We start from the raw sequence: 24005 nt of genomic DNA, 5'->3' as shown, positions 1-24005 counted from the left end.
AATCTGGTAAGGTTATGACGACTCAAAAATGTTTCGTAGTAATTGGAAAGCATTCTGAAAAATACTCAAAGAATTGAATTATGCGGGCACATCTAAACTATATCTATTCAACAAACGAACTAACCCAAAAAATATAGATGCGTGATCAAGGCATTATCACCACGCACATTTGTATCTTAAAATAAACAAGCTTCTTTACTGGCCAATCAGATTTAACTGCAATTGGCTGGTGGAATTCATTGTTACAGTGCCGGAGTGGTCAGTTTTCAAGTTTAAAATTTTCAAAATATCAAGTACTGATGCGGCTGAAAAAACTGCTAATTTGTCTTTACACTCCATCTAAAAAAAATTCCTATACCCAACCGCATATTATTAAAAAAATCGTCGTTCCTTAGTGCGACCATACTATGGTGCGACTTTGTACAAGCAGCCTTGTCTGGGAGATCACGTTCACTATGCATGATAATGTTTTGGAGCACTCTGCTACTTAGATGGACAGAGTATAGTTACAAGTCTAGTCATAAGTTGTTAGTTTATTACCATAATATTGGCGGTATGCCTACTAAAATTTCAAATCTCGACTGGGTGGGAAGGGTGTCAGTGCTCCAAACTCTCCTGCCCTAATTGTTACTAATTGCTGAAATTATTTCAGTTTACATCAATTAAATGTTTCTGATAGTATTGGTTCGTTTCTTGACTTAATTTTTTCCTGTAATGCCCTATCAAATCTCGAATCATCTCACCTAATTCTATAGGGAAGTTCATCTTGCAGATATGAAGTCTACCTTCCGTCTGTTTTCGATCTACTGTCAATCATATTGCTATGTCATCTCTATAGATTTTATCAAATATGGTGAATTATTTTTTTATTTTGAAAACGGAAAATTCCAATCTAGACTTCAATTTGGCTCTCTATCTCTTTCCACTGGATATATTCATACTTTGGACACAGAGGGCTGTCATCAAGAATTGATAACCTTAGATAAAGATGACGACCCTAAACATATTAACTACACTACATTACAGTAATCCTCTAACACAATTTTCTTATTAAACTCGAGGAAGTGAATAAGATCAAGTGGCTTTCGTTTTTAACTTCAAATTTATTCAATGTGTACTAATAAAGTAGTAAGCCAAAAAAGGTATTATTTGAAGGAGAGTCTGCTTCAGGATAATTTGTGCAGACTTTCTCTTTGAAAATTTGTAATCAAAGGTTCAATTCTATTGTACTTCCTCTCTAACAAGTAGTAAATTAGGTCTATCATTATGAGTCAGGATCAATTATCTCAAAACAATGTCTACTTACCGTTTTGCTGTCTGTGAAAAAAAAATATTGATGAGCGTTAAACAGTCTTCAAGAAAACAGATTAATTTTAATTTGATGTATTACATAGAATATGCCCAAAATATCGACTTTTTCATAATTCAGTTATCTGCTGAGATTAATTAGTTTTTATTCATCCTAGATGTCAGTATTAAAAAAAAACATTACCATATAATGAGAGCTATTGAGGTAAAACACTCACTAGAAGTTTTTGCTCCTTATAGAGTACACATATCTCGGGCAAGAATACAAGTTGGATTAACAAAAAATTGGACTTTTAAAGAAAATCCTCCATGTTGAAGTTCAGAAATATATCAACTAATCATTTATTTTGTTTTTGATCAGATAAACTTAATAAAAGTACAAAGTTACTAAAGAAAGCTAACATTGACTAATTTTACATAAATTTAAAAATACCTAAAACTCACAAAACTCTTCAAATAAAGTTTTCACTATGGTTAAATTGTAGCTTGAAATATAAAAATACTATAAGAAGATACATTCGAAATGAAATATTTTTGCTTCAAACATAAAAATTCAATGTGAACATTTTTCGACATACTGAATATGATTGCACACATTACTCAATAAATGCAGGTTTTCTGAATGATTATTAAATGTTATACAAACTTAGAAGCTAATTTTTTTTCCGTCTCAAATGCCTACTACCAATTTGTAGTTTTGTGAATGAAGTTGACAACACATTTTGTTAGAAACTACTCCACTTTTTATGGACCTCTGGTCTCAGATCGACAATACTAACGTGTACAGCCTGAAATTTTTCAAATCTTGGAGGAGTTGGACATAGCTGGAACTTCACTCTGTCTCCAGGAAGAGGAATATATTCATCTTCAACACTTAAAAATACATAAATATTATAGATGACGACTGCTCTGAATTTTAAAACAAATAAAAATAGTATTTAACTCCACAGTTAGTACATTCATTTTATTTTTGTCTAGTGCAGTACTGCTAACAGGTTCGATATTCTTTGGAAAATTAGGGATGAAGTAATTGACCTGTAAAGCTACCCTCTCTGGTGTGATTTCCTGAAAACTCTTATGTGTTGAGAATTTCGGGAAAGTATGTGACACAATTTTATTTTCTTTGTGGAAATTATATTCAAGAGTGGTCAAAATATTCGAAAAAATATTGAAATTTACATAAAATTATGAGAATAAAAATTGAATTAATCCTCAAATATCAAAAAAGTTTTATCAATTTGAATTGAATATTTAATGAAAGTCAGAAGCTATACATTTAGTCATCAAATTCATAGATCTCCATATAAATTAGTTTAGAGATTTCTAACAATAATTAGTTGATATTGAATTTACCCTGTTCAACAGAAACCACAGTATCACTTCAATATCAAAATTATAAATGAAATCCATATGTCCTTATAGGACATTTTCAAACATAGAAAGTTTTATTTTTCATTTAGATAATGAGCTATTTGTAATATTCAAGTTTCCAGGCAACATGCAGATAAACAATCTCCATTTTGTTTTGATTGGGTAGGTAATAAATAGTTATTTATGATATAAGAGTTAAAAGTAAGGTTTCATTTTGTGAGTAAAAAGTTTGCAAAACGAGCGTAGCGAGTTAAGCAATTTCAAGAACAAAATGAAACTTACAAAATATCATACATAGTTTTTTGTTCAACTGTCCTGTTTTCATAATAAAATAAATAAATTTAATATTTCCATAAAAACAAATTTTTGTACAACTGTCATTAAAAGTAACATTTTTAATGGTTGTCAAGTATTAAAAGATGATGTTTAAACTTTCAACACTAGTGTTGAAAACATTTTTAACACGATTTTTTCGACCAAATAACAATAAACAAAGCATAATTATTCAATTTTCAAGGAAGTTTTATACTGAACAATAGATATAGATACAAATAAATTCTGTTACAAATGTATTATATACATTAATTACATCATTATTATTATTTATGAACATTAATATGAAAAGTACAATTAGAACAACTGCTGATATTAATACCTTGCGATGTTGAAGAGCCTTGTAATATATTTGAACTAGTTCAGTTGACAATTTCATGGGCATTAAAATTTGATTCTTGAAGTGAAGAGGACGATGCTGTAACGCTGGAGCCTAGCTGTTGGGATTATTCTTTCAGAAATAGCCTTTTTATAAGAAATAGACCGATCGATGTAACCCTCAGCTACTGTTGTAGACTTCCATCCTCCGTGCTTCTTAATATCCGTTATATTGCTCCTGATTCTGCTAGCAAAGAAGCAGAAGACCTTCTGAAACAGTGACCAGTATATTCCTTTGGTTCCGGGAGTTTCAGAAACTCAGCAATGGTAGAGGGCATTTTCCCAAACGTGTTTATACCAACTGGGTTGGCACTGCATTTATAATTTGAGTATTTCAGAAAAAAAACGTTGATGATTGATAACAGAAGGGCGTAATGCAATGTATTTATTAAAATAGTCAATGTATTTGGAATTTGAACAATCAATGGTTTATCCATTGATTTAATGTCTTCTATTAATAAATGGCACAGCTCTTCACGCCAACAGGCTCCATATATTCCGAAAATAGTAACAACTTTTATCATCAAATATTTTTCATCTGACGCCTCATTTATAAACCTCTGGACTTGTTCAAACGTAAGAGTTTTTGATTTTTTAGGCCTATAACTTTAATTTTTCTGCTTTAAGAATGCTATAGCCTTAAAATATTTTCTTGTATTAACATTATTTTTAACGAGCGCACTCGACTTTATCATTAAAAACTTGCTCCACAAAGTTGATGAGTTCCATATTTTTTATTTCTCTTCTAGATAGGCTAAGAAGACGGTTTTGCTTAAATTTCTTTCGACGTTTTCAAGTCTACACCAGCTACGGAAATTAGAATATGCGATGTCGTACTGATGAGCGATTTTTTGGTAACAATTCAATTGAAGCTCTTTTTGCAGCCTCTTCAATATCCTCAGAAACACACAATTCCTCACTATTGTTCTTCATTATGCAAGACATTAAACACCAGCAATGAGTTTAAATGTGACTTTAAATAAAACGTGTGAGATGTAAACAATACTGTTAGTTGGTAACCAGGTGATTCGGCGTCACCTGACTCGGCCACTTCACAGCAATTGCGATAACATGAAAATAGTTAACTGACAAGATATGTCAAATATTAAATTTATTCATTTTGTTATGAAAACAGGACAGTTGAATAAAAACTTTGTATGATATTTGTGTTAAAAGTATGTTTTATTTTGTTCGTGAAATTTCTCAACTCACTATGCTCACTTCACAAACTTTTTCACTCACAAAATAAAACCTTACTTTTAACACTCATATCATAAATAGCTATTTTACACCAACTAGTTTATTTAATACTTTAAGAAAGTTGTCACATGTTATTCAATTGTCACAATTTTCTCGTAGTAAAAGTGTGTATGGATCATCCATAAACCGCAAGTCATAAGAAATCGTAAAATTATCAATTAATTTTTGTTGTAAATTTTTAGTAGTAACAAATGATAAACATGAAGTCTTAAGACTTAAAACTTGCAACATATGACTCATTTTTCATCATCCTCTGAATACGCCAACTTTGTTGGTGAAAAGCATGTCGACCAGAGTATTGCAGTTCTGGTGTTTGGGAAAAGTGCTTCTTTTGGATATGACTCAGACTGGTGTATGAATATATTCTTATAGGCAAATATAATTGTGGAATGAATGAAAATAATATGATTCACCACAAGCAATAGCACTAAGTAACAATGCTTTCGAAAATTGTATTGAAATTATGAATATTAATCAGTTTTCATGAATTTACTCAGAAAATGTTTTGTATTTTATATTCATACCAATACAAAACATTCAAGAAAATGTATATTTTATATTCTGTAAATGAAACACATTATTGAGAATCTAAATTGAAAACTTGCTTCACCTGGAGCTTGAACTCATAAAATTATTTCTTTTACTAATACACCATAAAGGCATCTTGTAAACTTTCATTTCTTTTGGAAGGAATAGTACAATTAGCTAGTCTTATGAGCTTTACTGAATACACATTCTGTTTATGGAAAACAATCCCAATAAAATTCTAAAGTTATGATCCCAGATATTTTTGTTGAGAGAATTCATCTAGTTGAACTTGGGAAAAATTCCACGTTACATGGCTGACAACTGCAAAGAGCCACGATGCTCCCTAGGTGTCTCAGAGAGTTATTAGTAGTGAATGCAGTTGACACAAAAAAATAATTGATTTTTTTAATTGACAATGCCATTATTTCAAAATTCTAAATATTGAAGCGTTTGATGTTAATAAAAACTTTTGCCGGTTGGAAGATCTCTGTTAGAACAATAGTGATTTTTCATAGGGACATTATCAGTGAAAAACTGATATCATTGGTTCAATTTGCCTGTGATCAGAATTCTGTTAATTGACTGATTTTTTATTTCAGACAAAACACTGAAAAAAAATTGTAGGTTCACTTTTTGCCAAATATAGTACCATGTTCCACTAAACATTTTGAAAACGATATGTACTTCGATATTCGTATTTTCAAACCAAGTTTGTATACTCACTCAGAGACATGAACAAATAAATCATCACTTGAAGAATCTTCGGGGGTTATGAACCCATGCCCTTTCTCTCTACAAAAACTTTTTATGGTTCCAAATAAAGTTTTTGACTTAACAATTCGTTCGCACCTGTAATCGACGAAGATCTTTCATTAGCATTTGTCGCATTAAATACGTAACCACTTAATATTTGTAGCTTCAGTAAGATACTCACATTGACGGTGTTCGGTTTCTTTTTGTAATAATAGGACTAGGAATCAAATATGATCCTTGCGATTTTTCATCTCCTCCTCCGGACATGTTTCGAAAAAGGGAGGGTTATTCAAAATCAATTTTTTCAAATTTTAACCTAGTAAGAAGTTTTAAAGTAGTTCAACATCAAAATATAAAATGCAAACATTGTTGCCACTCATGTAAACAATATCAATGAGGTTAAGAGGGAAATTTGAATTGCGATCCGTCACTGGATCCAACTATCTATTTTCCAAATTTTCAATTTTGAGTAAATTTTTCATGATTCTCATGGTTTCACTTGGGTTCTCTGGCTATCTGCTAGATTTGGAATACTAGGAATCGGACGTTAAAAGGTGGCTGGCTGATCAATAGAAGTCAGCAATAGGTTTTATTTCTCGAATTTTTGAAAAGAGACTAGATAATATATACAAATCATTAATTTTTATGTGCTCACATATTTTATGCATATATTCAAGTACAACTTTTGAGAATTTCAATGCAATTTGACAAAATTTATCTTTTACAATGTTTTCATTATTACATCAATTGTGATCCAAATAACAACCTCTGCTGTTTATAAGCAGTTCTTCTTAAATTTGGTTATGCAGCTTATTAAATGTAGGAAGAGCATTCTGAATTATGTTATTGTCCCGCCCACTAGATGTGCGTTCGTTAGAAGACTATAAAGTATAAAGGTGAGCGAGATAGAGAGAGAGAGAGATAATTCTCGTCTTCCTAGATTTGATAAGCTGTAATCATTGTGATTCTAATTCACAATTGAGAGGCCTATTGAGTAGCAGTGCCATATTGAAAATCGCGAAAACACTTTGTGAAAAAATAAGATGTCATATAAAAAATATGTATGGGGGAAAGTTATCGATGATGTAACGGAGAATGTCGCTAACTCATTTTTTTCATTTATTTCTCCAAAAATGTTTTTTTATTTTTATTCCTTTGACAAATTTCAAAATTTTTGATATAGCGAAATTGTACGATTAAATATAGTCAACTTCTTCACAAAATAAATATGAAATAATGTTTGACTAATCTATAAAACGTGTTTTCCTTATTCAATGAATTTTCACACGTCAAGGGCTACCATCTAATAAAAACTGAACTCATATTAGAGCAGAGAAGGGTTTGGCAACATCGCTGTTAGCGAAACGCCCGTCGAATGCAAATAATATCAGTTTGATGTTAGGGTAATTGGTCTCTACCAGTGACGGCTCGGGCATTGGAGAACAGGGGAGGCTGAAATCATAAAGACTATATACACACAGAAAAGCCCGCCGGAGCGAAGGCGTGAACATTTTTTGGGGTACCGCACCTATTTAAAGCAAAATACGTAATATTTGCATAAATGCAAACAAAAATTGTGTATTGCCGAAAATTATAGGTACGTATAAAACTGACCGTTAAAAAAAAACAAGGAAAAAAGGTTGTCTTTGAGTTATTTAATATAAATGGACTCTTCTCAGTCAAATAAATAATACTTTTCTCTTCTAATATAACAGTTTTGTTAAAAATTGCTATAAATATTTTATAAGCACAAGTATTTAATTATGCTTATAAAAACAGGTCTAAAAGTAAATTTTATTGTCCAGCAAGAACCAACGGGGAGGTGAGAGTCGTGTCTTGCCAGGAAAGGAAAGGAAGGATGGGGTAGGAAGGAAGGTTAAATCTGGTTCGTTTAAGTGAATTCACAAGGCACCCGCAAACTACTTTTAATCGACGGTCATTCAAGTTCAATATAGTCTGCGAGGGTCCCGCATTATGAAAGGTGAATTGAAAGGTATATTTTGTAATTTTCGATAGGAGGGCAAAAAATAAAAAAAGAAACTAAAAGTAAACATAACATTCGTTCTTAACCAAGACGAACAAAAACTCAAAAAAACAAATTACAAAATGAAAATAAAAACAAAAACATAAAAATAAAGTTCTTTGCTTGAGTTACAAACTGTGATAAATGAAACATAACACTAATATTTGGTAATATCTTTGGTTAAGTGCTTAACTTAAATAAATAAATAAATAAAATATGCATTTTTATATACATTATATAGTATATATATATATGTATATATATTTTTTTCCGGGTGTTCATCCGTTGTGTACTATTCGATAGTCGACGTTTCGCCATCATCTCAGATGGCATTACGGATGAACACCCGGAAAAAACAACACATCATATTCTACCATCCGTGAAAACCTACATTGTAATATATATATATTTATATATATATATATTATATATATATATATATATATATATATATATATATATATATATATATAAAAAGTCTGTATATAATATATACAGACTTTTTTAATTACCTACTCTGCTTTAAATATAAGAGGAATCCTTCTATTTTTAAAATTGGCAAAGTAGTCAATTACTTCGTCATAAAATCGGGGGTTACCTGTCACTTCTTTTATATACTCTTTTTCAATTGAAAGAAGAGATATATTACTTACTTACTCTATTTTGAGTCATGAAATTTCTACTAAAGGATTTAATTATTTTCAATGCTGAAAAATTTCTCTCAACTGACGCTGATGTTATGGGAATTGTCACAATTATAGATATAAGTTCATATAACTCAGGCATGCAATCTCTCAAATCATTTTCAAACATAAAATTTAATAAATCTGAAGGAGCCTTGCAATTTTGAAGCATTTGAGGGTCGCTGTACATTACGATAAATTCATTTTTCAGTTGAATAACATCAAAAAATGGATACTGAGCTATTAAGTCGTTATGAAGTTTTTGGAGAAAATCTTTGGTATAGGACGAAAATTTTTCAAACAACAAATGAAAGTAGTTTAATTTAAGTAAATCTTCAAATCAAACTTTGATTTGCATTAAAAAGGTGTCCAATATTTCATTATAAATCTGTTTATATTTTGTCTTAAATCGGGTAAGTCTAAATTGATTTTCAGCTATTCATTTTTATTCTTGTTCTTTAATTTTTTATTTCTTCTTTTTTAGTTCTTTCAATGATTTCAAATCATTTTATATAATAAAAGACAATGGAAGTCCGAACTAATGAAATTCAATAAAATATTTGTTTCATACAAATGTGATTTATTTTACTTTTCGCTCATTCTACGTTATATTTTATTGTTTTCAATGAAACTCTTTGAGTATTAGTCACAGTTCATTTCACTAATCAATTATGTTTATCACATAACTTGTCGATTTGACATCTTCTATAAATTCATTCAACTCGTTTCAAGTGTTTTTGAAATGTGAAAAAAGACAAAAAATTACTGTATCTAGTGTTGAATCAGAATTTGTACTTGCGTTGAGTGATTTCCAAGTTGAAAAGTAAGGAAAAATTATTGAACCTTGCTTAGAATCTCCGAATGATATAAAAAATATATTTATGAAATTAACGAAAACGAAACGCCTCACTTCTCGTAAACAATCATAACATGTTTTATTTTTTGTGAATGATTACCCGAATGTGCCTTTTATAACTATATTTTTATTCATTCGCTAATTCTTGTTTGGGTTCAGTGATTTTATCATACTTTTCAACTCGGAAATCACACAACACAAGAACAAACTTCCATTCAGAACTCTAATCAGTCATTACTCTATATCTTCTGCCTCTATGAAATCACTCAAAGTAAATGGAGCGAAATGAATGTATAGAAGTCGCCAAAGTGACAAACTATGTGATGAATAGCATCCTTGATTAGTGAAAATATTTGTGGATTCGATACTTTATCATTGAAAAATAATGAAAACAATATTTTAATGAAATTAAAAAAATCTTGTATGTAACACGATATGATTTCATTTTTTGAAACTTGCGCTCGTTACACAAAATTAAACTTTTCGTAACTCTTTAAATAACTATAGCTATTCTATTCTAAAAGTATGGCCAAGCATAAAATGCATCAAATATACTAATTTCAAAAACCTATTCTGATGAAAAATAGAAATTTAATCTTTTTTCACAAAGCTACATTCTTTGGAATCACAAACTCAACTGCAAACAAGAGAAACCTAAAATAAGATTGAAAATTTGCACATCATTTTCAAATTTTCAATTTTTAACGCGGCTGCCACTGCGATCTCTGGCCCCGCCACTGAGATAGAAATGAAAACATAATATCGGTTGTATTTCAACCCTTGTCTTTGAATTCACCAGCGCAGCGTTGCAAGTGATGAACAGGCGAATGTGGGCATTCACTAAGAAATGTTGTACATTATTCTCGTCGCACTTATTTCCAGTGCTTACTTCCGCTACCCGCCAGCAGGGACGTGTGCCTTTGATTAATTTGGCTAGAGAGAGTAAAGCAAGAAGAGAGATGAAAATATCGTTGACAGATAATAATTTAGTCACGTGCTCCCATGGCCTCATTTCCACTGACAATGACACTACTTTTCTCTAGAGGTTGTTTTTCAGTGTGGAGTTTCTCAAAGAGTACAGATACTCCCATCCATATTGATCTAATCATAATCCTATTCGATTCACTTGCATTTCAGTTAACTTAAGGCGCTCTACGAGCGGTGCTTGTGCGAAAGTAGTAATCCACATTGGATTTAAATAGCTGGAGATTAAAATCATTTGGAAAAACGTTATCAGGAAGTTTATTCCACACAAACGTAGTTTTCCAAAAGAGAGTTCTCAAACAGCGAATTAAAAATGCAGTCGGGAGTCGCTGGTAAAATTCTAGTACCAAACCGACTACAGATTTCTTCGTTACCGATATAAGCACGTCTTCCTGACCCAAGAGGGCAGTTCAGAAAGTGAATCGAGCGGCTAAACAAGAAATTCAAATAATGAAAATGAATTGAGTGTTAGTTGCTGAGGGTTGTAAATTAATCAGCTTGTTATAAGTGAAATATTGTTGGAAATAAATTTGTTTAAGAAAATTAATTCATTAATTTGTTACATTATGCTTGAAAATTGAACGAAAACAGTATTTTTTTATTTCTGAAAATCAGGTTTTTGTTTTAACAATTGCCAAATATAAATTTAGGTTGATCAACACTGATTTTTCAGGCCAATATCATTCTCCACATTCAATTCATTCATGCTACTTTTGATCTTATCTAATAAATGAATCTAACTGTAATCTACTTAACTTATTTATTTGGTACCAGTATTTATGTAAGAATATTCAATTTTTTCACATTTTTTTAAGAATTCCAAACTGCTTATTTATTTTTTGGGAAGAACAGGTTCCTGGTTTCGAAATCGGTGTAACTTTCTTATTTTGGGAAGCCACAGCAGTTGTACCTTTCACCTGTAAAATATATTGAATTCAATCAAAAGCATATTATACAAACGTGCAAGTGAAGTGTGAAAAGAATAAACGATATGACCAAATTGATTGGAATAGAACACAAAGTAAATAATAATGATCTCAATTCTTTCTATGTGTTATATAAAAATATCGAAAAAACTTATAAATTGGTTGGATGACTGAGAATATATACAAATTTTAGCAAACAAATTTGTTTCAAATGCAACAATTATGTTTGAAAAAAAATCTGTTTTTCTGTTAACCGGCTGTCGTACCCTACGAACGACAACTCTCAGAAGTCGAAACTTGTGCGAGCTAAGAATTAACGAAGTCTTACCTTTTAATATGTGATTCCTAACACGGGTTGGACGATAGCAAGTGAAAATCGATAGTTCAGACTGGGGCTTGAACCACCAACAACACGGCAGTCAATTCGAGTAAGTGAACAAAGCACCCACGTCGAACCGACTGGCTGCCGACCGATAAAAACAATTACTTTAAGGGGTGAAAGCTGGGAACATTTCCTACTGTTTTCAAAACTATTTATGCAGCACGGATGTTATGACACGAAGGTCTTCTGCACAAACTAATCGCGTTCGACCTGCCTCGGGGCTGATCCGGTGGATTGGGTCTTTCCTGGAAGGCAGAATATTTTAGGTTAGAGTAGAGGGCTCTCTGTCTGACAACAGAGAGTGCCACAGGGGGCAGTGCTCTCTCCGACGCTGTACTCACTTTACACCAGTGACCTTCCGAGGCCCGAGCGTGTGAAGATATCCCTATACGCCAATGACACGGCTCTGCTTTGTCTTCCATGGGGCATGAGCTCGGCGTCGTCTACATGCAACGTGCATTGGACGACCTCGAGCGCTGGTACCTCGGTTGGAAGATCCGAGTGAATCCGAACAAGACTCAGGCGATAACCACGGGAAGATTGCTAAATTCTCCGGCCAGAAAAGTGAGAATCTCTGGAAGGGAGATTGACTGGCAAGCGCGGGTAAAGTACCTCGGCCTTCTAATAGACCGTAGGTTCACTTGGAACCCACACATTATGTGCGTTGAATCAAAGATCGAGGGTTGGATAGCTACTCTGTACCCTCTGATCCAGAAAATCAAAAATGAGCCTAAAGAACAAAATTACCATCTACAATACGATGTTCAAGCCTGTCATCATGTATGCTTCAGGCGTCTGGGGACAAGTGGCTACGTATAATATCTCCATTCTGGAGAGATTGCAAAACAAGTTAATAAGGATGATTGTGAATGCTCCTTGGTTCGTGCGGAATGAAGCCATCCGCAGAGATTTGCAGCTGCCTTCCATTCAGCAGTCCATTCAGTCGAGAAATCGGCGAGTTTATAATAGCGCGGAAAACTCACAAAAATCCGTTAGTTAGGAAAGTTATAGATTATGCTGTAGACGACCCCCCCCGATATAAAAGGCCCCGACACTCTGTCGAATGAGGCCCTCATGTTAACGGACGAATCGATTTTTCATCCATATCCTACCCCAGCTAGGTAGGGGTACCCCGTGAACGGCGATACTGATGTCTGAGGACATCATGCCGCCAACATCCCTCAGTCATGAACCCATTTGTCCTTCTTCGACAAAAATCAGCTAAAAGGGTAAGGGAGCTGGGCTCCAACCTGAACGAAACGAAAACGATTGGTCGAGTACGTGGATGTTATTGCTGAAGTTTCGCTGGACCCCTTCTCCATGTAAAAATATTTTGTCAAAAACTCTCAACCTACGGCACTTTTGATAAAGAAATGATAGAGATCTAATAAAGTCTAGCTTTTCATTCACAGCCGATCTCAGGATTTGGGAGTTGTGTATTGACTGATTGAAAAATGATGATCGGTTGACACTTATAATTAGCTTTCCATAAGTGGTGAGTGACGAGTCACAGGTGACAGCAATAGGTATACGAAAATCAATAATATCGTTGAAGACGAGTACAAATTGTGGAAATTGAGTTTTACGCACCTACGAAATCGCAGGCACAAGCTGAAGCGCCGCAATGCAACGTTTAACATTCAACAACCAAAAAACATTTTGTAAATTACACTGTCAGAGAAATGATCGAATGCCGGCTCGTCCGGTAGAGAAGAAAAAGCGCCAGACAGTGGTACCCAGGAACAGACGACGGGAGGTGTTCAAAGAAATCCATGATGAAGTCACTGGAGGACATCTGGGAGTAACGAAGACCCTCCAGAAAGTAAGACAACGGTTTTACTGGGTTAATTGTCAAGCCGAGTCAAGTACTGGTGCAGAAAATGTGCTGTATGTGCTGGCAGTAACGGACCACGGATACGACCGAAAGCTCCAATGCGCCAGAGTCCGACCATGGGAACAAATACATCCTAGTAGCCATGGACTACTTCAGTAAGTGGGCGGAAGCCTATGCCCTGCCCAACCAGGAAGCATTTACATTCGCTGACGTCCTGGTAAAGGAATGGATATGTCGATTCGGTGTCCCATTGGAGCTGTATTCGGACCAGGGCAGAAATTTCGAGTTCAACCTGTTCCAAGAAATATGTAAACTGTTAGACATTCGAAAGACCAGAACCACAGTCTTACATCCACAGTCCGATGGAATGGTGGAACGAATGAATAAGACCATAAACGGCCCCTTGTCCAAGGTAGTCTCTGACCATCAAAGAGATTGGGACCAATACCCTCCACCTGTTCCTGCTGGCTTATCGTTCAGCAGTGCACGAGTCAACCGGCCAAACCCCTGCCAATATTATACTGGGCCGAGAGCTGCGGCTTCCTTGTGACCTGAAATTTGGGACGCCGCCAGAACAAAACACTGCAGGGGAAGACTATGTCAGCAAGCTTCGACAGAGAATGGACGACATCCATGAACGAGTCCGTCTGAACATCCGAAGTGCCAGCGATAGGATGAAAAAGGCCTATGACATTAAGGCGAATGTTGGAGGATTCGATATCGGTGACCTAGTTTGGCTGTACAATCCTAAGCGACGCCGTAGTTCATCACCGGAGTTGCGGAACTTGTGGGAGGGTCCATACAAAATCATGAAAAAGATGAGTGACCTCGACCGAATCCACCTCGAGGAAAGCCTAGGGTCGTCCATTTTAATAGATTGGCTCCTTATGCAGGAAATCACGACTAAGTTCGCGTCCTCAGACCACCAGAGGATGAAATGACGTTACAGCAATTAATGTCCTTATACTCGAACGGACAGAAGGTCGTACATGGGGTAACTCGAGAAGAGCCACGAGACCTTTTCAAGATTCCAGTTGATTACGCACTAGCTCACTGCGTGACAGAGGATCTCCAAATGTCCAAGGGTATCGCTGTGGTATTCAACAAGAAATTCGGTCAGCTCCAAACATTACGAGAACAGAATCCTGAAGTCGGAGGAGTGCTACAGTTAAAAAAGGGTCAGAGAAACGTTTTCTACTTGGTGACCAAAAAGCATTCTCGAGACAAACCGTCCTATGAAGACGTCTGGAGGAGTCTTGCTAGACTGAAGGACACGATGCTCGACCAGAATTTCGTGGACTTGGCAATCCCGAAATTAGCCTCTGGGCTCGACAGAATTGTGAGAAGCATGTTGGAAACGATCTTCAGATCCAGCGGCATCAAGATTTTGGTGTGCTGTAACCATCTACCACGACCGAGCATGAAGACTGTGGAGTGTTACTTCCATCGAACTTCGCCGTGCAGATATGGGGAGTCCTGCAGGTATCTATACACGCCAAGGATGACATTTCGGGGCGAAACGTCTTTAAGAAGGGGGCAATGTAACGTATCTGAAGCCGGCCCTGACCGATATCTCAGCCAGCAAACACATGACTCATCGCGAACCGTCGCGAAAAGAATAGGCGAGTACAGAGACTTCTAGATGAATCTAAAACGATCGTTACCGGTATATAATCCCTGCTTCCCGTCCATAGAGGAAGTCTGTATTCAGAAAGCGAATCGAATGGTTAACAAAGAAATCGAACAGTGAAGATAAATTAAGTTGCTAAGTGTTGTATAAAAATTAGTTGTGATAGTGAAATATTGTTAAAAATAATTTGTTAAAGATAGTTAATTCTTTAATTCGTTACAACACGGTATGTAAACATAGCAATTTCAACATTACCATTGTCGACAGCCGGCTTTCTTCTTTCAATTCTTGCTTTTGCGGATTTCCTGGGTTTCAACAATTTTGTTGACTATGTTCGGCGATGGTTTTTGTTTGTGTGAATATTGGGCGGCAAATGCAACATAAAGAGAAAGCAAAAATTCGCTTTGAGCGGAATATTTCCAGCGAACCATCGGATTATAAAATAGACGATAGAGTATACATATGTAAAAGAATCGCAATCGATAAGCTGCAAAATAAATTCAATGGCCCATTCGCAATCGAACAGCTGTTTCAAAACTCTGCCATACTTTGAACTTGCAAGCTAATCAAAGCACAGAAGTGAACTTTGATAGAATGTAACCTTACATTGAAAATTAAATTTATTTTTATGTTACTCAGATGAGAACGGTAATATTGTTCTCTCGAACGGTAATATTGTTCTCTCGAACGATAAATGCTAGTCACCAAAAATACATCTCAATAAAGATAAGCGTTTGATAACAATGTTAAAATCCTCGGATCATTAACTGATACGACTTTATTCAAAAAACAGAATTTAATGTGCGCTTTCCACTTGAAAGTTAACAAAACCGCGACACGTGTTTCGCTATACAATAGCATCTTCGGGGCGCCGCACAAGTATTGTGACGCCACAATATGTTTTTCAAAGCAATATTCATCAAGGGGCAGTTTTTTTTACATTATTTTTAGCCAAATACAGGTATCTATCTTTCCCTCGAAAAGTGTATCTACTATATTTATCGGCAAGATAAACGACGTCAATACTATATTGAGAAATAGAATAACTACTTTCTCAAGTTACATTAAAACAAATTAATTTTCAATTATCATAGTTCTGAATGTAAATAGTAAAAGCATCAGTTTTTCCAATACTCAAACTACTCATAATCACACATGAAATATCTGGATTGAAAAATAAATTTCTGGTTTGTTTGAAGGTGATTGACAATGCTTCATGATGAATTTCACTAGTTCGGATATCAAATCTTTTTATATATTAGACAATGGAAGTCAGAACTATTGAAATTCATAAATTTCTGGATTCTTTCTCGTCCCCGAATATTAAAATCCTCCTCTGGTCATACTGAGACGGGTCCATCGCCTTGGTAAATTTTTTCTTGTAGATTCGAGATTTGAAAAACGAGTATAGAGTCGGATATCTGGAATGGTTTTGCTCACAAACTATTTCTGGAAAATGAGGTTTCAGAAAATCAGTAGAGACTGAAACATTTTGCACAAAAAAAAATCAGTACAAAAATATGTTAATAACGCGCTTAATATGAAGAAGGAGCTGGAATTTGTACGGCGATAAAATAGGGAAATACATAAAACGCCGATATTAGACAAGTTTCATTTGGCGAGATGTTTTTGTCTCAAGAATTCTTTGACTTGAGACCTTAGTGCTGATATATTATCGGCAGATATATTTCTAGCTGGGAAATTATGAGAAAGTATCCTTTGGCCTATTTACTAATATAAAATCGAGAATACTCACTACTGGTTTCGGCGTAAAGTTTTTCAAACTGGTGGTTTTTGGGATTGCTGAATTACTGACATTCTTGGTTACACTTTGTGGATTTCTTTCTATAGATACATTATTCGCATTTACAATGGAACTTGTCACTTTTGTAGTGAGAACTTTCAGCTGAGAATTTGTGTATTTGCTGCTGTTACTGGCACCAGGGTTGGCCTGAAACATATAAACAAAATCCTACCATTCGTTTCATGGATCAATGAAGATCATATCTACCGACAAATTTGAAGTTGATTTTGAATTAGGTATGGATAACCGTGACTGCTGACCTTTAGATGTGGTAAGAACCTAGAAGATAAAGATATTTAGAAGATTTCAATTGAGTGTTCCAAAATGTAAACTACCCAACGTTAATTTCAGGAGATATTAATTTTTTGGGAAACAACTTTCTACTTCTTCATCGAACAAAAAATTCAGAAACTTTCAAAGGAAGAAAGAAAAATTCTAGTTGAACAAAAAATCCTAATAAAGATATGTGGATCAAGCACATTTCATTTTTCAAATTAAAGGGATTAAAGGGTACGACACGAGTGAAGGTAATCGCATTGCCGACTCTTTAGCCAAGGAAGCGGCTGGACTAAGAATTTTAGGACCCAGTGGCACCTACGGCCGATGGCTTCGACAATTGCGGAACTAGCCAAACGTTACACCCATGTTCAATCCCTAAAGAGGTGTGATGAAATCAAAGGATGTAATCTTGCCAGGATCACCCTGGGCGACAGGGTGATCCTGGCAGTAGAATCCCTGACTGGCCACTGTCAACTAAGGAAACACCTCCATAATATGGGGCTAGTGGACACACCTCTATGCGGAATGTGTGAACAGGAAAATGAGACTGTCAGGCAGTGTTGCCACAGACGTTTGAGAAAAAGTAGCAGAAATGGGTATGAAATTGGAGTAGAAATTGAAAAATAGTAGTAGATTTAGAAAAAAAAGTTGTTCGGTAACCGGTCGCATTTTTTCAATTTAGTTCATTTTTTGTTGAGAAAATGATTATTTAAAAAGTACAAATAATGAGTGAGGAAAGTAGTTGAACGGCAACACTCTTGGTCAGATCGAATGTGACGTCAAAGTTTACAATAATCTAAAGAAGTGTCAAAAAGCTTGTTGCCTGTTGAAAGTGTTTGCGTTCGAATAGAGTTAAGATAGCCGATTTTTTGTGTTGCCATGACAAGTTCATTTGACAGTTGACGACCAATTGATAAAGGGTGTAAATATGGATGGATCATTCCAAATTATTCATTAATTATCTATCTTTCTTTACATTAAATCGTCTGACTTCACCTTCAACCACTTGGACTTCATCAAGTGTAATAAATCCAAATCTTCCAAAACGAATTAATCTGTTTAGAGTTCCTTTTCCTTGAAAATATGACAAATGACAGTGCAAAGTTTTCGAATACTATTACTAATATTACATTACTAATATTTGGCAGGATATTTTTAAGCAATTTGTCCGAGTCTAAATAAAAGGCCGAATTGTTGAAGGCTTAAAGACAAAATGAATGATTTAATGATTAAAAAATTTAAATATCAAAACAAAAATTATAACTTCTTAATAAACAATGTAAAAAATATTTTCATCACAAAAACAAAAAATATAACTCCCTAATCCTACTACTAAAAACAGATTAGTCCATTATACAGTCTATCATTTCATTTATCACAGTTACCATTAAAAATAAGTACGTTTACAGTTCAAATACAAACAAGTAAATGCTCTGGAAAACTCTCAAACAGAAATAGGAATAATGTAAATGGTTATTTCTTAGCACTAACTTTATAAAAAGATTTTGGTTTCAACACAACTTAAGATTTTTTTTTGATAAGTCTTGCAGAAGGTTCAAATTGGTAACACAAATCTCCCTTTAATCCCAAAAGTGATTTTGTATGCATTATTGAATCGCAAGTGTCAACTTCTAATCGATTTCTCTGCTTACATTTAATTAATGAAAGTTGGGAAAATATTCCCTCAGCTGCTGCCGAAGAATGTGGAATTGTCATTATGGCTTTAATAACTTGATAAAAATTGGGAACATAATTTCATCTAAACCATTTTTGATTTCCATTGCAGAATTCCAAAATTCTTCAAAGTTCTTATGCACTTTACTTTGAAGATCTGCCACAGAACTCACTAAACGGTACTCAGAATTTAAATTTTCTACATCAACATAAGGGATTAATTGAGGGAACAAATCCAAAATTTTCGTAATAGAAAGATGATTACCAGATAGAACCTCTTTGGGAGAAAATTTTTTAATGTACAATAATAGTGGATCTTTGAAATCAATCCGTTTTGTTATTTGTTTACATAATTCTATATACAACCAAGAGCATTAGTTCTGAACTTTGAGAGTTCATTTTTATCTAAGGATTCACTATCAATAATCTGCTCAACTTTGGCTCCCATGACTGAAGGACTCTTTCAACAGCCGCCTGTAAGTAAATACTATTTAGATTTTCTTTAGACCTCAAAATTAAAATATAATACCTGTAATGATAACCACCTTGTCTGACTTGTTTTCAAAAGTTTCAAAGGTTTTATTTTTAAAAATTCCTGGTATTCTTTGAAACCCTCAATTCTCTTGGTACTATTTCAGAAGTGATTAATGATGTTTCTCAAAAATTCTTCCACAGACTTGGGCAATTTTACAGCTGCTGCTGATGCACATAGATGTAATGAATGGCATATGCAACCCATGACTATTATTGTAGGGTTAATTTCTCTAAATTTGGTTTGCACCCCTACTTTATTACCCATCATTACAGAGCAATTATCGGCCCCTAAACCAGTCATATTTTCTATAGTTATATTATTATCTTTTAAAAGTTTTGAAACAGTTTCAAACAAACACTTGGCAGTACCATTTTCAACTTCTATCAGCCCTAGAAATCTATCTTTTATAGAAACATTATCGTGAAATCTTATAATGACAGCCATGGATTTTTTAGTTGAGATGTCAGTAGTTTCATCAATTATTAAGCTATATAATTTATTTATATTCAAATGCTCTTTTAGTTCTGTTAGAGCTTCTTCAACCAACTGATTTTTGGTTAAATTTGTAGCCTTTGTTCTACCAATTTCCAATTGTTTTGCAATGCTTGAATCGGGACATGTAGATGCTATCAACTTTGGTAAATGATTCATCAAGAGAAAAGGCAAATTGTGTTCATGAAGAAATACTGTAAGTTTAAGTTCGGCAGCTTTCACGGAATTTTTTACATGGGCTTTCTTAGGATCAACAAATTGCCGGATTTGAACAGTTGTTTTCAGAATGTTACTTTTTAATTTATGACTTTTACTTTTGAAATGTCTATCAATATGGTTGTAGTTGCAAGGTAATTTTTTATCGCATATCTTGCAAATGGGCTCTTGCTTTACACATTGTAATGAGGGGAATTCTTCCAACCAAACATTTCTAAATTTTTGAGTGTATTTTTTTTTCTCTTTTGGTGGTTGTTCAGAAAACTCGCTATTTTCTGAGTCACTCGGTTTTTCACAAGTACTGGTATCTGGTTTATCTGGAGATTGGGGATATGTTATTGACTCACTAACATATTCTGTTGATTTGGAGGAGGAGGCAACAGGTTCCCCAAACAATAAACTGCAGACTGCAGTGTTGCCAGAGCAGCAGTACATCATTTTTAGATGTTGTCCATGCCATTTTTATATAGGGAGGATACAAGATGATCATTTATGGAGATTTCACAAGCGACCAGTAATTGTTAAAATGGAGTAGAATTTTATAATTTGGAGTAGCGGAGTAAAAAATAATCAAAAGTAGTAGATCTACTCCGATCGGAGTAGCTGTGGCAACGGTGCTGTCAGGCATGTCCTATGCGAGTGTCCGGAGTTATTGTCAATAAGAGAGTGTGTGTTCGGCGAGTCTTGGCCTACACCTGCCGATATAAAGGGGATGTCTTCCAGTGACCTGGAAAGGACAGGATGGACGATGAACTTGAAGGACAACTTTTCGGGAGGATGTACAATGGGTCACATGTGGCCAAGTGCTATGGGCCTACATTCACCCACCCTACTCTACAAGTACAGAGTACAGAACAAGTATTAGGTTTAAAATTCTTAATGAAGCTATTGGAAAAACGTCATTGCAAAACGTCTGGACCTACAAAGGACAAATTTTTGTCAATTATAATAATAAAATTTGTATTTGAAGGTCTTGTGAAGATTTTGATAAATTATTTGGTGCATAAGATTAAATGAAACTAAATGATACACTCCCTCTGATATCTTTAAAATAATCGAATTATTATTCAATAATTAGTGGTCTAAATTTCTTAATAACAAATAATAAGGTGATTACACCCTTAGGTGGAAATTAGGAGGTTTCGAAAAATGTTATTTCCATAAGTCCACCGAGAAACTATTTGATATTACGAATAACTGAACTATTCATATGCCATAAGGTTAATAAAGTGAACTTAACCTTACCATTATTCTATTAATAATCTCATCTTTCCAATTGTATACATTAGATATTATCAAATAATTACCTTCCTTTGACGGATCAGTAGTAAATTCCTTCGAATACTCACATTCAAATTGATGGCAGATTTTGTTTTGGCACCGAGTTTCGTTTTGGGAATCATGCTAATTTTTTTTTCGCTTCCAGCATTTCGAACCTAGAACATATAATTGTCAAAATTGAAAAATTAACTTCTAAAATATGTTTTTTATTTTATTTACGAAACAAATAGAATTGATAAATGTGTTGAGGATTCAGATGCCATTTCATTTTTATCTTACAACCCCACCTTTCACACAATAAAGATATTCTCTGGAAATGAATAGTTCTGGCACACTTTTTCACCGCTTGCTTGAGGAAAATATATCGTTTTCTTTGGCAAGCGTAATTAATTTGTTATAAATTTTCCAACGATTTTCAATAAAAAGCTAAAGATGGTTTGATTCTTCTTCCCTCGTAAGACAGCCCATGAAATATAATAGCGACTGGAGATGTGACCTCTTTCAAACTGGAGGAGACTAAACTTTCCTCAATAAACAAGAAAAGAAGGAAGAACCTGGAGACAAAAAAAAGGTTGTTTCGCGTTTCGCGATACAATAGCTTCTTCAGCTACACACGAATATAGACACGCCTCCATCTAAAACACATTTTATCAATTTGGTTTGTATGTGAGGCATTGCTCCACAGAATTTCTACTCATCCAGGGAAACCATAATTCGGTGACTTTCCTCTTCATTCATTAATATTGACAAAGACTCTGGAGTTGATTTTTCACATAGATACTTACGTTTTTAATTGGCAGAGGAGATGGTTTCGAAGACTTTGGTTCCGGATTGGAAATTTGAGTTGTAGACTCGGACTGCAAAGTTTAATCACGTGTATCATATTTTTTAGGTTGCATTTTTAGATAAATACCTGAACAGAAACTTCGCTGCAAACCGTTGACATCTTGAAAGATTCCTTTTTATATTCAGTTTTGGTCTCCAAGCTGCTTTTTTCCACATTCATAGATGAATCTCTGGAAATGATGAAATCATTTTGTTGGTTTTGAGTTTTCATAGGCTATAAAATACTCCTTCTTTAATATTCCTGTTCAACATAGGGAAAGATATTGTTGGAAATCCTGCCCTGAAGAAAATAACGCCGGCCGCCGCTGGTAGCCATGAATTAAATGTGACATGGTCAAGACCGCACGCAGCTTCGATTATTCTAGTCTTTGCACCGACTTCGATGGAATCCCGGCGAATATTCCACCGGCTTCGATGGATTTCTGAGGAATTCTCCACCGGTTTCGGAAAAGTTCGTTTGCCGCATATAAACGCTATCCACGAGCATGTAGAGACAGTCAAGTTTCGCAGACAGTGCAGTGCAAAGCGATCTCATAAGGTGATGGATATTTGAATAATAGTTGAAGTGTTTTGTTATATTAATAGTGAATTGAAGTTGTGTTTGATTATTATACAGTGTAATCAATTGTTGGTTAACCCACGGGAAAAAACGTAACATTTGGTGTTGGAAGTGGAATAATTGACTTGAAATTTGTTGTCTTATGGTGAAAACACAGGAGTGCCGATTACGACGAGATGAAATAGCTCAAGAAAATGTTCGAGGCTTTGCAAGCAGGCCTGGTAAACAATCAACATCGCAAATGAGAGGAAGATGAATACAGAAGAGAGAAAGAACGATCATGAATTACTACTAGGTATTCAGGAAGAATAGGAAAAAGACAGAGACTTACTAGTAAATATTCAGGAAAAACTGGAAAAGCAGAAAAAAAGACAATCAGATAAACCTTAATTTATTGGAAGATAAATGAGTTTATAATATAAATGTAAGCTAAGTTACAATTTTCATGAACGTATTAATTTGGAAAAAGAGTTCTCTTCGTGAAATTGATAAATACTTTCAGTTCAATGCATAATTATAATTCATGTTGCTCATGTATGAGACAGTTCAATTAATAAAGTAGTTTTTTGGATTTTTATCAACGCTTTCATGATATTCATGAACAAGAGTATACTGTAACCATAAAAATGTTCAATGAATTAATTTATGCTTTCAATGACCGTTTTGATGTACATAACGTACCTTTTTGGTTGAGTTAGTGTTTTTTGAATACGCTAGTTATGGATTTTCATCAGGTATCGGCCAATTCCATCATATATTTCATAATGGTATGTGTGCTATAATGACTGACGTGCTTTTGCATTGAAAGCAATTTGGCATTGTGAAACTCCGTGCTTTGATCGGCCTGCAGATTATTTTTGATTTCTTTTGATGTTTACAAAATGCCTCAAAAGGTCTTCGTTATGTCATCGCCTGTCTCCGATCTCCACTTGAATTTCGAGGAAATAAATTAATCACAACCATAATCACAGTGCCACAAATATTTTGAGATTAGCTCCATATCAGCTAAGTCCATTTGATACGTTTCAACGACGGTAACTAAAAGCACTCCGTGGCTCGCCTTCCAATAA

General features: G+C 34.5%; 3 protein-coding genes across 4 annotated transcripts in view; all 3 read right to left on the bottom strand.

Annotated features, from left to right (window-relative positions):
• Nucleotides 1–1620: 1620 nt before the first annotated feature.
• Nucleotides 1621–6304, bottom strand: LOC111506589 (cold shock domain-containing protein CG9705). The gene is made up of 3 exons (XM_023161709.2): nt 6113–6304; nt 5902–6027; nt 1621–2181 (listed from the first exon to the last, which is right to left on the bottom strand). Exons 1-3 carry the CDS (start codon nt 6196–6198, stop codon nt 2034–2036), a joined length of 360 nt encoding a protein of 119 aa, XP_023017477.1. The 5' UTR covers nt 6199–6304; the 3' UTR covers nt 1621–2033.
• Nucleotides 6305–11223: 4919 nt separating this feature from the next.
• Nucleotides 11224–24005, bottom strand: part of LOC111506588 (uncharacterized) — a 28673-nt gene continuing 15891 nt past the window's right edge. The window contains exons 4-9 of one of the 2 annotated variants that reach the window (XM_023161708.2): nt 22444–22546; nt 22316–22387; nt 21599–21685; nt 17261–17332; nt 17006–17200; nt 11224–11394 (exon numbers count right to left, since the gene is read on the bottom strand). In XM_023161708.2, coding sequence (XP_023017476.2) covers nt 11278–11394; nt 17006–17200; nt 17261–17332; nt 21599–21685; nt 22316–22387; nt 22444–22546 — 646 coding nt within the window. In that variant the 3' untranslated portion in view covers nt 11224–11277. Of the gene's footprint in view, nt 11395–17005; nt 17201–17260; nt 17333–21598; nt 21686–22315; nt 22388–22443; nt 22547–24005 lie in introns of those variants that run through there. The other variant, XM_074171860.1, reaches the window with a different exon arrangement.
• LOC141481002 (SCAN domain-containing protein 3-like) lies at nt 18618–21584 on the bottom strand. Its single transcript, XM_074171861.1, has 2 exons — nt 19536–21584; nt 18618–19480 (listed from the first exon to the last, which is right to left on the bottom strand). Exon 1 carries the CDS (start codon nt 20685–20687, stop codon nt 19641–19643), a length of 1047 nt encoding a protein of 348 aa, XP_074027962.1. The 5' UTR covers nt 20688–21584; the 3' UTR covers nt 18618–19480; nt 19536–19640.

This window comes from Leptinotarsa decemlineata, unplaced genomic scaffold (genome assembly GCF_025532065.1).
Source record: "Leptinotarsa decemlineata unplaced genomic scaffold, Ldec_3_MD MMD2_tig00000035_RagTag_RagTag, whole genome shotgun sequence".
Classification (NCBI taxonomy): domain Eukaryota; kingdom Metazoa; phylum Arthropoda; class Insecta; order Coleoptera; family Chrysomelidae; genus Leptinotarsa; species Leptinotarsa decemlineata.
Note: the sequence above shows the minus strand (reverse complement) of the source record. Positions and strands in the feature narration are given on the sequence as shown.

What these genes read in the sequence shown, in the direction of transcription:
- LOC111506589 (XM_023161709.2), bottom strand. Translation starts at nt 6,198, where the DNA reads ATGTCCGGAGGAGGAGATGAAAAATCGCAAGGATCATATTTGATTCCT. An exon ending in AGAAACCGAACACCGTCAAT is followed by an intron (nt 6,028 to 6,112) that starts GTGAGTATCTTA and finishes CGTCGATTACAG; the next exon opens with GTGCGAACGAATTGTTAAGT. An exon ending in TTATTTGTTCATGTCTCTGA is followed by an intron (nt 2,182 to 5,901) that starts GTGAGTATACAA and finishes TGTATTTTTAAG; the next exon opens with TGTTGAAGATGAATATATTC.
- LOC141481002 (XM_074171861.1), bottom strand. Translation starts at nt 20,687, where the DNA reads ATGATGTACTGCTGCTCTGGCAACACTGCAGTCTGCAGTTTATTGTTT.